The sequence below is a fragment of the Pygoscelis adeliae genome, unplaced genomic scaffold (genome assembly GCF_000699105.1).
Source record: "Pygoscelis adeliae isolate BGI_AS28 unplaced genomic scaffold, ASM69910v1 Scaffold24, whole genome shotgun sequence".
Lineage (NCBI taxonomy): Eukaryota > Metazoa > Chordata > Aves > Sphenisciformes > Spheniscidae > Pygoscelis > Pygoscelis adeliae.
In genome coordinates, this window is record NW_008824806.1 from 322592 (window position 1) to 337115 (window position 14524).

At 39.1% G+C, this 14524-nt stretch overlaps 1 protein-coding gene across 1 annotated transcript in view; it reads right to left on the reverse strand.

Moving 5' to 3' along the window:
• Window positions 1–14524, reverse strand: part of CFTR (cystic fibrosis transmembrane conductance regulator (ATP-binding cassette sub-family C, member 7)) — a 125428-nt gene that overhangs the window by 51299 nt on the left and 59605 nt on the right. Inside the window, exons 13-15 of the mRNA XM_009324103.1 lie at window positions 13111–13203; window positions 12406–12588; window positions 9582–9773 (exon numbers count right to left, since the gene is read on the reverse strand). Coding sequence (XP_009322378.1) covers window positions 9582–9773; window positions 12406–12588; window positions 13111–13203 — 468 coding nt within the window. The remainder of the gene's footprint in view (window positions 1–9581; window positions 9774–12405; window positions 12589–13110; window positions 13204–14524) is intronic.

Genomic DNA, 14524 nt, shown 5'->3' on the forward strand with positions numbered 1-14524 from the left:
TACAGCCTCCTTTCAGGTAGTTGTAGAGAGCGATGAGGTCTCCCCTCAGCCTCCTTTTCTCCAGGTTAAACAACCCCAGCTCCCTCAGCCGCTCCTCATAAGACTTGTTCTCCAGACCCCTCACCAGCCTCGTTGCCCTTCTCTGGACACGCTCCAGCACCTCAAGGTTCTTCTTGTAGTGAGGGGCCCAAAACTGAACACAGTATTCGAGGTGCGGCCTCACCAGTGCCGAGTACAGGGGCACGATCACTTCCCTGCTCCTGCTGGCCACACTATTTCTGATACAGGCCAGGATGCCGTTGGCCTTCTTGGCCACCTGGGCACGCTGCCGGCTCATGTTCAGCCGGCTGTCAACCAACACCCCCAGGTCCTTTTCTGCTGGGCAGCTTTCCAGCCACTCTTCCCCAAGCCTGTAGCGCTGCATGGGGTTGTTGTGGCCAAAGTGCAGGACCCGGCACTTGGCCTTGTTGAATCTCATACAGATGACCTGCTCAGATCACTTGTGGTTTCACTATGCATGTGGGAATCATGTTATTTATCTGTAACTTTGCCATTTACCCAATATCTTCACCTGAACATTGGGATTTGTGTGGTTAAGTATCTAGATACCTAAGCTGATTTCAACTGTTTCCCATTTCTGCCAGTACTGCTGCCTGTAATGGTGCTGGTGCCATTGCTGTTTCCTGATTCTACTTCTTCTTCGAAAAAAGCCCAGATGAAGAACTGGACCCAGTGTGTCTTCCCCTGCAAACATCCTAGCCCTACTGAAATTAATTCCTATTGTTTTAAATGGTGGTGGGATTTCGTCAGATATATTTCTTTGCAGGTGTGTCAACATGGAATTTTAATCAGACTTCTAATGAGTTCCCCTTCTGCTCTCTTCTACCCTTCACCTCAGGATAATATATGGCATGGAACAGACAAAGAACTTTTCAGGCTGTAATTACAATAATTAAAAAATGTTTAGTAATTTCTTTCAAAGGCGTAAACAGAGTGATGAAGTCCAATAGACACACAATGCTATTTGTTGGAACATGCGTTACCTATTGTAAAAAAGTACGTAGGGCTGGTCCAAACACATCCTTGCTGTCATTTTATGCAGGAAGTGAAATCAAGCCAGGGACAAACCTAACGTAATGATGCTGAACGGCACAAAACCCAGTATATTAATGAAGTAGACACTGGATTTTCTTTAACATATCTATTTCTAAATGCTTAAATTGAGAAACCTATTGGTAACTATTCAGAGAAGAAACCCCCCACAGTTCCCACAGACATTAATTACTTTTGTGGGTGCTTCTAATATCAGGAGCTAACAAATCTCAAGTTGCACACCCGAGGAGAAGGCACCCCTTTTAATATCTGTTTGCATTTTTAACAGTGTAAATGTCATATTCATCTACCTCGGCAGCAAAGGGATGACCCTCATAATACCTTTGGGCTTGGTATGGAAGAATATAGCTGAGATCGTTTAAGGTAATATCTCTTTTCAGGGTGAATAGGAAATATGGTCTCGTTAAAAAAAAGGAAACCTCTGAATGAACTTCACACTCCAAGTCTTTTCTGTAGAGATTGTTTGTTATCAAAATTATTTGATAAATCATCAGCAACAATTACAATAACAAAGCATGACAGAAAATAGTTTCTAAGAATCATGCCTTTCAGCAAATAGTTGCTTTATATATCCAAGGCTACTCAAACTACTCAAGCAGTTTTAATGATATTGAACATATATATTTTACTTATGGGGCCCCTTTTTCTTCCTTAAATATGTCCTCAATGATGTGGCTTTTGATCTTCCCTCTTCTGCCTCCCCTCCAAAAAGATAAAACCGTCATGAAACTGATGGAACAGAGCAGTGGTCTTGACTCTCTCCATTTCATCTTGACTAACCCTTTCCTCTATTTTACTTCCTTTTTTTCTACAGTCCCAGTTTCTTTACCATCTCTGTCTCCTTCCTTTTCTTCATTGCCATTAACATTCCCCATGTTTATTTTCACAGTTCCCAGAAAATCCCCCCATTTACATTGCTGCCTCCTTCTCACCTACCAAAGTACTCCCTTTTTCGACACCTTATTTCTCTCTGTGTTTTACAGAAGCTGCCTCTGAATACATTTTGCAATTCCCTTTCTGTAATATGGACTATTTGCAATAAATTAGAAGAAAAATACTGAAGCCTTTATTGTATAAAATTCAAGTAAAGCTGAATATAAGTTAAGCAGAAGCAGCACCAAGGGTTTCAAGCAGGAGCTGCAATACCGTTCCAATCAATAAATACCTTATTTGATAATTTTTCTCTTTAGTTATAAGAGGAAAATTTATTGTTACCTGCTTTCTCACTAACATGATTATTTCTGTGCTTCCAAGAAATCATATTCATTTCTAATATACCAACGAGGTAGAAATGGAACTGAAACAAACCTCCAGATTTGAATTCAGTGATTACTAACAATCTTTAGATGATTAATTTGAAATGTCATTTTGCAGAAAGCATAACTTTCAATTTGTCCTGATTTTCAGAAAAGACATGATCTTGAAAGTAAGACAGGTATGAACTAAACTGCAAAATTTGAAGTGTTAAACTTTTGAAATCAAGTCTTGTGTTTCAGACTCATACCTACCAGTGAACATTTCTGTTAATTTTTAAAAGATGAAGAATTTTCAGTAATTTTTTTTATTTTGGCTTTTGGGTAACCAGCTTGAACATACTTGAGTCCTCATTTTCCTGGGCCAGAAGCCAGAAAACCAGATCTCTCTGAAGTATTTCAAATCAGAAATTACTTTTTAAAATTTTATTTTATTTAGGTAACTCTCCACTCTCTGCCTATGATTCTTAAAGCAGTAACTTTTGTTAGATTTCAGTTGCACCATTTATGAAGTACTCATGATCCAAAAGCATAAGCTTTGTTTCTGCAAGAGTTTGTGACCTTGAGCAGAGTGTCAGGCTCACCCAAAACTCACATGAATGCTGGCAAAACTCGCTTTCTCTATGGTGAAACATTTCCGTGGAACAGATTTTTGAAACATGAAGTAGTTGGTATGCTGCGTGTGGGTAGGTTAAACGCAGGGTAAGGGAATTAAATACAATTCCAAAAGTGACACAGAAGATAGGACAACGTCCAAGGTAATCAGTCCAGAGCCCTGTACCTAAGACAGGTGAGGAGTCTTCACTGAAACAGATTTTTAACTAAACAATATCAATACAGAACATTGCAGAAGGGCTCTGTTAAACATATTTACTTGATCGTTGATAAACTTCTTGAAGTCAGTGCGTTTGGGAGTTTGAGTCCTTTTTTTTCTCAAACTGAGATGCTCCCCTGCTATGAAGAAACTGTGCTAGCTATTTACTTCCATTTCTCCCGAGGAACTCACTGTGTCAGCAGCTTCACAGCTGACCTGCCCATGATTTTGGGCCACAGACAAGAATTTCAGTTAGAGGAGTCTGCTCATGCCAGTGGATCATACCAGTGCAAGGTGGAAAAAGTATAAAGGTAGCCAGCTTTTGGGCCCACGTGTCTGAGATGCAATGGTTGCAGTGGGAGATTTGACATATTATGTGGACTTTCTGCCTGAAAGAGGCATTTATGCTATTTTAGCTGTTTACATTAGGATGAGATGAACTTCACCTTGAAACGCCTGTTGCTCTCCCCAGCTATGAAGACAGGCTAAGTAACTTGCTCACACGTAGTTTACACTGTAGACATGTACCTGATGAGGTAACCAAGCTCTCTTGTAGAGAATTACCTACTACATAGCACCCAGTTCCAGACTTGAATCCTTATTGTTCCTCTCTTCCACGCACTTTGTAATCTGCCAAAACCCCTTGTGAAAACAGGCACAAAAACAGGGCACAAAGTATTTCACTCACTGACATAATAACCTCTCAACTGACTTAACGATCTGCCAACCCCCCCCCCCCCCACCACCAAACAAAAAAAAAAAAACAAAACCAAAAAAACAAAAAAAACCCAAACCCCCAAAATAGGCTAAACCCTCAGTGCCACCACAATCATACTGGCATACCAGCAGTTGTGGGAAAACAGGTCTGATACACCAAAAAGATGAGTAGCTGAAGTGTGACCAGTGGCACCCAGCTTGTGCAATCACACGTTGAGCTCACCGGCGCAGCTTTCGGCTCATGCTGGATCCATGTTCACCCCATGGATCTCCAGCTCCAGGGATGTTTGTTTTTCTGTGTGCTTCACAGAACAGGTGAATTTTACTGAGAGAATTGAGGAGGGCTATGGAGACAACATTATTTAGCTGCTTACATTACTCAAAATGTTGTACCTGAAGAAATGTAAAGAAACTAAATTTATTCTATTTTTCCAGCCATATTTAATTAGCAGGTCGTTGACCGCTTCCTCTTGGATTATGGGGGGTTCATCCTGCTCGCCATCCCTGTTTTCCAGCTCAGGGCGCCGAGTACCCTGAGGGTAACTAGTCTGATTGCTAAAGACTGAGGCAAAGAAGGCATTAAGTACCTCAGCCTTTTCCTCATCCTCGGTGACAATGTTCCCCCCCGCATCCAATAAAGGATGGAGATTCTCCCTGGCTCTCTTCTTGTCATTAATGTATTTGTAAAAACTTTTTTTGTTGTCTTTAACGACAGCGGCCAGGTTGCGTTCTAGCTGGGCTTTTGCCTTTCTCATTTCCTCTCTGCACGACCTAACGAGATCCCTGTACTCTTCTTGAGTCGCCTGCCCCTTCTTCCACAAGTGATAAACTCTCCTTTTTTTCCTGAGTCCCAGCAAAAGCTCCCCGTTCAGCCAGGCCGGTCGTCTTCTCCGCCCGTTCTTCTTGCGGCGTACAGGGACAGCCTGCTCCTGCGCCTTTAAGACTTCCTTCTTGAAGATCGTCCAGCCTTCCTGGACCCCTTTGCCCTTCAGGACTGTCTCCCAAGGGACTCTCTCAACCAGCGTCCTGAACAGGCCAAAGTCCGCCCTCCGGAAGTCCATAGTAGCAATTTTGCTGCCTCCCCTCCTTACTTCACCAAGAATCGAGAATTCTACCATTTCATGGTCACTAAGCCCAAGACGGCCTCCGACCACCACATCTCCCACCAGTAAACACGTCGAACACACAGGAACACAAACCAGGGCTTGGCATACGGACTGTCTCTTTCTCTAGTTATTCTCTCCATAATCTAAGTTCTTAGATGAAAATTAATCTCCTGCACTCCCTGTAAAACCAGCTCAAAAAAACACAGGATCTGGCCACAAATTTCTTTAGTACTATTATATGATTTGATTTTGCACGGAAACACTTCCTCTATTTGCATGCCACGTTAAACATTACATTCATGAGCAGCTGGTGGCTCTCAAATCAGAACATATGTTTACTTTAAGAGTGGTAATCTCTTAAAGGTAGTTTGCCATTATGTGTTTATGGCCTCTTAGGTAACTATTGAAGGATCAAATGAACTAACTAGGTGGAAAAATATCTATCTTACCTTGCAAAAAACGAAAGTCATGGAAGTATGATTTCAAAATTAATGAATTACTGCACCCCTTCAAATGGGATACGATACTTGTTTTATTTTTTAAACACAAGAATAACTGTAATGGGCCTGCTTCTGCAGTCTTGACTGGAGGAACGCATTCTCTTAGGATGATTTTGTTCAATATTAACAGCATTTAGTCACAAAGATTCTTGTTTCAACTGTCCAAAGGTTTTACCTTTTTAACGTAGCAAGTGCTAAAACCAAACAAAAATCCCACACCCTGTGTATAGTAGGCTATTAATACTGATTTTTCAACCTAAAAATCTGAAAACCAAGGAACGTTCCTTCCCCATTTTTCATTACATCAGTAATAAGGATTTTGCAAATCCTATTGGCTACTCCTACAAATTTCCATTTATATTCATGTTATCCCTGCCATGACATTAATACAACCCTTCAATCGCCAGGGAAGTTACACTTATGGAACTACTTCAAATTTAGTAGCAAGTTTCCACAGACATAGAAACTCATCCAGTTCACATCTCCCAGTGGCTTTTGCTATTGAGCAATGAGAATAAAAATCAATGAATTATGCAGGATGGTTTCTCAGTGTTAAATTTGTTCATACATGGTCCCTAATTTGAAGTGCTAGGCAAAAGTTCACCTTGTCTTGCTAATTGATTTTTATCATGAATGTGATGAAAAGTACTTGATAAAAAGGGTAAACACCTTGTCAAAAAAAAAAAGGTAGCATAAGCTGAGGCAGCACCAATTAATCTTATCTTACTTTTCGAGTACCTTTAAGCTTGCCTATGGGGACGCTCTTTAGGAAATGAGTTCAGAATCCGTACCAATTACAACTCGGCTTCTCAATATCATAGCATGCCAATTTAAGATTTTAAAGGTAATGGATTTGCGATAATACCTGCACATTCAAAATTAAACCCATTCAAACAAGTTATTTCAAAAAAGCTTCTGAATAAAGGACAAATGGTAAGGACTACTGATCTGTGCTGGAGTGGTTTGATCTAGAAGTTGAAATCGTTCACATCCATATTTGCAAACTGGGACCTTCATTTTAGAAAGCGTGTTAAATTAGGTACTCACCCTGCTTGCTTGCTAAAATATTCGCTATTTCTCGAGGAAAAGAAAAAAGAGGAAGAAGGCAGTGGAGAAGGAGCAAGTAGCCCTTCTCCTATGCCTTTTTGCAAAACTTTTTTTACTGTGATGTTTCACAGAATGTATCATGTAATTTAAATGTATTGGCATTCCCTGGAGTTCAGCATCACACAAGAATAAAGGCAATGTCTACGCACCACTTACATCTCACTGCAGCCATATTTAGTCTGTGCTGGGCTTTCAGAAACAATTCTTGCCAGTAAGGCAGTTTCTGTAGAATATCAAGAACGCTAAGGTAGCTCTTAATTACAGTCCCTTCATCTCAACTCCAAAGCAGTCTTTCTGTTGTTCTATCCCCTTCCACTTCTCTTAACCTCTGCCCATTTCCAAACTCCAGTAATTAGAACCACATTGTAAAACATGATTTTACCTCCCCTGATGCCCTACTTACCCTCAAAAGAAAAATATAATCAAGAAATTCTCGGACACCTAAAAATATGGAAAGCTCTGTGAAATATTTACTTGCACTTTCCATCTTTCATAATTTGAGATAAATTTACCTCAAGTACTTAGCAACTCTAAAGAGGCTGTAAGTGATAACTCCTTAGCAAATCAACTCTGTACCAATCCAAAAATTCAGGCAGAAAAATGTAGCGCTGACTTTTCTGAAAATTCTCACGCACCCCAAATTATTTGTTACACTTGCTTAATATCATTTGCATATCTCCATAGACCTAGAACAAAGTGCAGAGCACCTTGTATGAAGTCACCCAGCTCCAGTGTCCTGTTCTGCTGATGGACAAGAACAGGCTATTCACAGTGTGTCAGGAAGCCCCAAACCTATGTATATGGTATGGTATGACATGACCCACGTAGAGTAACCTGTAGTATTTTATTGGCACTAATGAAGACAAAGGGAAAAGACATCAAATTTAGGAATTGGACTAGATCTTCAGTAAGCTTCCTCTCTAGGGTGATGGTGGAGATGGCAAAGCAAAGGGGGCATTTCGCAGGAATGTTACCTTTTGCAGTAATAACACATCTATTTGCTCACTAGGTCAAAGAAGATGGCTTTGTATTCCCAAAAAAGTTTTTGTGAGCATGGGGCTTGGAAGTAAATCTCATTTAGCCACTGTTAAGAGCTGTATGTTAACTGACTTTCAGCATATGTGCAATAAGGAAATAAACTCCCTTTTATCACCAATCCTTGGTTCACCTTGAAAAGCCCATATAAGGACTAGACTCAGCAACAGGCCTACATTCAGGTGGACTATATAGCTATCTAGGAAAGTTGCAGAGAAGGGGGCAAAGTGAACTCCCTTAGGCAAAAACCCTCTGGTACCGCTCCTTTCTGAAGAATGAGAACACACACAACCCCAATCCAACAAAGAACTAACCTTTGTCGTAATAAACCCCTAAAAGGTCACACTGGGGAATAAACAGGGAATTAGTATTTGAAATCCATCCTTCAATCTGCCATACTAAGTCCTGTTTGGTAACTAAGATGAGAAAACTAACGAGACTAAAAAGCATAAAAATAGCAACAAGGTAATGCATTTGGCTTCCTTCCAGTCCATTCTGCCTTCTCTTCAGGCCAGCCCAATTTATTCAGCTTCAGTCCAGAAGAAAATATCCTCGTAAGTATCAAACTTGATCTCAAATAATGAGCCCTGTTAGGAGGTGAAGCATATCATTCTGCACAGAGCTGCCCCAACACAGATCAAAGCTGGCTTGATTGAGCCTGTTTGGAGAACAAAGGAGCTGCAGCCTATTGAGACACCAAGCCGTCCCACCAACACCAAAACACTGAGCCATCCCACCAACACCAAGACACTGAGCCATCATTAACCACCTTCCGCTCTAGTAAAAGCCTGTGCTGGGAAGCCTCTTTGGGCAAGGACAGCTTTGAACTGCTGAAGCCAGTTGTTTCTTGGAGCTTTGGCATTAACTACAACTTTTAAGACCGGGGTTAAGGACTACTCTCTTTCGAAAGCCTGACACAGAAGTTGTTAATTCTCCTGTCTTCAGAAGCTTTCAAAGAAGATTTCCAGCAAACCACAATTCAAACACAAACTGAAATGGTGATAAACATATAAGAAAAGATTACTTTATCGCTTAACTATACCCTGCTCTGAGATAAAGTGCAGTAACCTCATCTTATTTTTAAACAGACTGGCTATTGTTTTCTTGCCTGACTGGCGCTAAAGGTAAATATGTTTCACTGTGTGGCCTAAAGACAGATCCTATTCAGCAGAGTTAAATAGTTATTGTTTTTGTCTACATGTTACAGACAAAATGCCTGATCTTAAGCCACAGCAATAAGGGTGGAAAGGTCTAAAATGCTGGCTCCTTTTGTATCTTGCAATGTGAAAAGATCTCTTTTCCTACACTACCTTCTGGCAACATCAAACACACACAAGGACATTTCCACGTCATTGTACTAATTGTGGGCTACATGACACATAAAGATTGATCCTATAATAATTTCCAGTGTGAGAATTTTCAATGTGCACACAGAAAAACACAACTTCAGTCAAGATTTTCCTCTAAATAACTCAGGTTTCTGCCACAGAGTTCTAATTATTCCTGGAGCCATTTTTGAAGTGCAAAAGAAAGGAGGAAAACAGGTTAATTTCCAAGATTGTAAGGAAAAGCTTCTTTATGGGGAAGAAACATGAAAAAAATTTGGTAGGAACAGTACTTATTACATCATTTTTTTAACATTAATACGTTTACCTAGGTTTTTAATTAGCAAGGAAGACTGAGAAAGCAGACACCTTATAATATCTAAGCCAGCTTTTTTAGCTCCTGTTATGTAAACTACCAGAAATGCACCGTCAGCATATCTCCCAAGGAGCTGGCAACAGGCTGACTTGCAATTCCACAAAATTGGGATGCCAGACTGAGTTCCTGAAATCTCAGAAATGTCTCGCTTACTTAAAGCTCCACTCCCTGACTTATTCTTTGGGGTTTAACACTTGGGTTGGGTCACAGGTCTTAAGAGTTCTAGCTGACTGACCTCTTCTAGTTGGCAGGCTTTGATGACACTTTTGTATCGGTATTCATCATAGGATACACCAAAAATTATGTTTTCTTTTATCGTTCCAGGCATGATCCAGGAGACTTGAGGTGAAAAGGATATCCTTCCACTGTGTTTAATTCTACCCTGCGAAGGCTCCAATTCTCCCATTATCAACATCAGAAGAGAAGTCTGAAAAATCATTAACACTTGGTTAATATATCAGAGATCTGTACAACCGTAAGAAATGCTAAACAAAATGAGAGTCACTCTGCTAAGTCACTTAAATGGTACGTTTGTCTTGTAAAGAGTGTCCCTATAAGTACTCATCTAGTGCAAGCTGCAATTAGTGGAGATTTTCATGATACATACGGTTCTGAAAGGCCTCTGAAATGAGAGAAACTTCATTCAATGAACAATAAAAATTGTGCAAGATATCTTGTAAAAAAAGCATGCTGCTGCAAAAGTATGTATTTTTAATTAAACTTCCAGTAATTTTACAAGGTAAAAATGTAAGTATCTGTGAGACATATACAGACATAAGGTATTAGTATTTATGGAGAATGTTATCTGATTTTTAACATTATCAGTGATTATTTTGTTTGTTCTTTGTACAACACAATTCATGTTTACAACTTTGTTAGTGTTCATAAGCCTTTTATCTGTATTGCCTTGAAAAATGCAATTTCTTTGTGTATGCCTATACAGTTACTCACAAACTGCTCAGTGTGATCTGAATTTTCCTCTGTAACTGTTAACTCATTTACGTGAATACATGACCTAAGTATATTTACTGTTTCCCTTCATAAAAGAATTGATTGCTGACATGTTATAATTTCAAAGTTAATCAGTAGCTTGTAGTAACCTTGTCACACATCACTGGCTACTAGATCAAAGAATAGAATTGAGAAATACAAGGAAAAATATGTTACAGAGCCATTCCAGTGGTGTTCTTATCACTAATAAACAGTCAACAAAGCTGGGACGTAACAGCCAAAGATCTAAAAATCTGTCTAAGTCACAGTTTCATGCTGTCAAGCTCAGAGATCCTTTGACAACTTATACAATATGTGGGGGGAGTCTCACGAGATTCTTTCCATTATACCAGAATCTGAATTTTCCAAAATGGTAAGAAGTTTCTGATCTTGCAAAGGACAGCCGCTTAGCATGTTTTGCACACTGGATGTTAAACTACTGTATCTTGTGCCATATAACATAAATGGGACAAAAAATCAAACCTAACCCTATCTAATATTGAAGCAGTATTAAAGAGCTGATGTCAGGTTTTATACCTGTTATAGATAAAATAAGTGTGCAGTCTGTTTCACAGGCCTGATGATTCCTGGAATATATAGTAACAGCCTCAAGCAATATGAAGGAAACCTTAAATTAAGAGGGTGTAAGGAAAGGAGAAACTCTTTTTTTTTTTTGGGGGGGGGGGGGGGAAACCTTTGTTATTTTTTGTAAATCTTTCAGATAATATTGTAAGCCTGTTATCTTTATTGCCTTGAAAAGAGCAAATTTGTTGTATGTATATACTCACATAAACTGCTCAGTGTGATCTGAATTTTCCTCACTTTCCTAAGTAGATGAATAAAGGAGATATACATACGTCCTTCAGCACTTTCTAGTTGACATTTTTGTATTACAACTATCAGCTTTAGCAATAGCCATCTGAGATTATAAGCAACACAGGAAAACTATTCTGTTAATTCAGAAGTATCACAGCAAAATACACCTCAACATATCAGCTTGAGGACAACCTCATGTTCTGAGTCCCTTGCTCCTTCCTATTGGTATCATTACTGAACAATAATACAGAAGCCTTGATCATATTGAAATTGATGGGTCCTTTGCCATTGATTCCAACAGAGCAAAGATTTTACCCAATGCAAGTAAAAGAAATCAGAATATGTTCACCAATAATTTGTTAAACAGGAAAAGAAAAGTTGCCAAACGCATAATGAATGTTTGCTTGGACTTTCACATCTCCTCGGAAAACCCAGTCAAGATGAAAGACTCATCTAATTACTTGCTGTTCAAAGTGAATAAGTGTATCACAGTTTTACTTATTTTATATTAATGAAGTTAATCGGATGTATTATCTGCAAAGCAAATGTATTGATAACATTTTGGGGCTCTAAAATGATGATTAATCTAAACCACAACTTTTGTCAGAAAACCATCAGTTTCAGCAGCACCTCCCCAGGCTTTCACATGGGACTCGGAGCCTGTCTGAGCAAGGAACTGTAGGAACCAGAGAACAAGTGACCAGATATACCACATGTCCAGGGCATGCGTCTTAGTTACCTGGCTAATCAGGCTTGCCAGGTTACTGACCATCTTGTGTTCAAATTTTTCCTTAAAATGTTAGCAAGGCAGGGAAAAAAAAAAGTCTGCTTTCTAGCACACTGAGACATCTGGATATCTATGCTACGTTCTCCAGTTTATTGTTTTAAAGGCAGGGAGATTCTCACCATGAGCATTAACCTTAGGTTTCAGTCTGCATTATTGCTGCAAATCTCCTTTTACTTCCTATGGAAAAATAGTTTCGTAATTTAAATTGCTATTTCCTTATTAAGTCTGTATCCTTGTATGTACAAAAAATATCCAGCAAACTCTTTCTCATACTGGCCACAGAGTAAAACTTAAATAACTATTGGCCATTTTATTGAAACTTACAGTTTATTCATACTTTTTCCTGCAGCGATCATTTTTACAGCAAGCACAGGATAGCAAGAATACAGTAACAATACAGAAAACAACACAATATTATTCCTTAAAATTATTAGGACTTTTGTTGAAACAACAGAAATAGAAATACCTTGCCTGCTCCAGTAGATCCAGAAACAGCTAATAACTGTCCCTTGTCAATCTTGAAATTTATATCCTGAAGAACAGGAGACGCATGAAGGGGAAAATTACTGAAGAAGAGATTGTTGTCAGTGCTAGGAGCTTTGCTGTTGTTGTTTTCCTGGTTTGCTTTTACAAAGAGCTCTCCAATTCCCTGCAACATGCACAGATGTGTATTTGTATGTACATAAAAAATAAATAAAACATGCATATGCAGACATGTATATCATACTATGGACTTATGAAAACATAGGAACTTACTTTTCTGATGTTACTTTTCCTATCAATAACATATTTATTATATTGTTAAATATATATATTTTTAATGTATGTATTGTACTTGCTCCTAAATTTGTGGATACAAACAATTTTTTTTTTATTATAGAAATGCTTTCCAATGTTTATACACGCCACAGCCTGACTCTGTTTTCAGGTTGGCTTAAATCAGAAATAACTACTTATTACAGGCCTTAACACTTATTAAAAGGTCTCTTCCAAAGTTTTTCAACCGTGGATAATTTGATATCATGCATTATTTACTTGCCATATATTCCTTGCCTGCTGAAGCCCGTTAAAATGAAGGAGTGTAGGCTGCTCTTTCTAGAGAACACCAAGGCAAGTATCAGTAAAAAAGATACACTCTGTATTTTAATTTAGTTTGGTTAAAAGTACTAACCTCATCCCAAAAAGCTGTTACTTTGTCCAGCTCAACCCCAGTGGTTGTTAGATTATACTCCAGGGATTTATACTCTTTTTTCAGTAAGAAATCCTAGAAACACCATGAAAGCAGATGAGAGGAAACGGTAAGGGACGACGGTCGTATCACACAAAGCAGATGCCAACACTGAGCACTAGCTAATATTTCTGATGGTGCTATTGCATTGTAGTGTCTTTGAGAGAGGCATAAATATAGCTTATACAACATCTTTCGGATGCAGAAGGAAATGTTTTTGAAACTGCCAATTCTTTCATTGCTAGTGAAAACATAACCATAAATGTATTTGGTTCTGGTTTAGAAAGAATATCAAAACTTGGCATTTCCTTTGCTTTCAGGACTTGTATCAGGCAGCATCACCCCTTCAACCTTAATCTTTTTCAAATAAAGCTTTGTTTTTGGAGTAGGATGTGGAAGGTCTCACTCTGGTAAACAGTGAAACAAAGCAGCTACGTGCTGCTATCTCCCTATTCCAAAACTGCAAGAGTTTAAAAGAGTTGGAATGATGTCTCTACCAACAAAAAAAAAAAAGGCAGATAATGATCCTGGCCAGTGCAGCACTGAAGTAGAGTAATGTCCAAAGGACACAAGTCAGCAAGCCAATGCTTGTGCTACCTTCTGGGTAGGAAGGAAGGTATATTAGGAAAAAAGAGTAAGCCTATGCTAACATAGGAAAGATAACTTTTCTATTCCATGATTTAGTTGTCTGTTGGTACTCTCTCCTCTAAATTGTCTTTTAAATTATGTGGAACCAAGTAGATCTAGTGGACAAACTAAGCAGATGGAAAGAGGGAAAATCAGTTCTCTACAGTAAACTTGCAAATTTCCCGAGTAGAACAAGCAGAAGGGAAAAAGCAGATGATTGAAAGGGCAGGAACCAAAAAAACTGGAAGGCAAAACACACACAGTTTATGCAAAAGAAGGAAATGATAGCTAGGCTTTCATAACAAAGGCAGTGGGGTCATCCAGTGGAGTTGCTGGAGCAGTGATAGTCACAGAAAGCACACTGATCCTGAAAGACTTCATGGTCTAGAAAACATGGGTGTAGCTACAGGGCAAATACAATAACCATGGGGACATATCTGGCTCAGTGAACTCTTTAAATTGATGAGGAAATTAAATCAGAGAAATGTATGAGTGGTTTATTTTTTTTGTTTATGTTTCTTGTGACAAGTAAAGGGCATCGGTGTTCTGGGATTCTGTGCGGTCTGTCTATGGGGTCTATACTGAACCTGGCACAGAGAGATGATTATTTATGGATTCCAGAGCACCCACAGACCTAATACCCCAAAGACAAGCATTCATCAACATGAGGGCAATGGTATGACAACTGGGCTTGCCAGTTCTGTGACAGGGTATAGGATAGACCCCATAG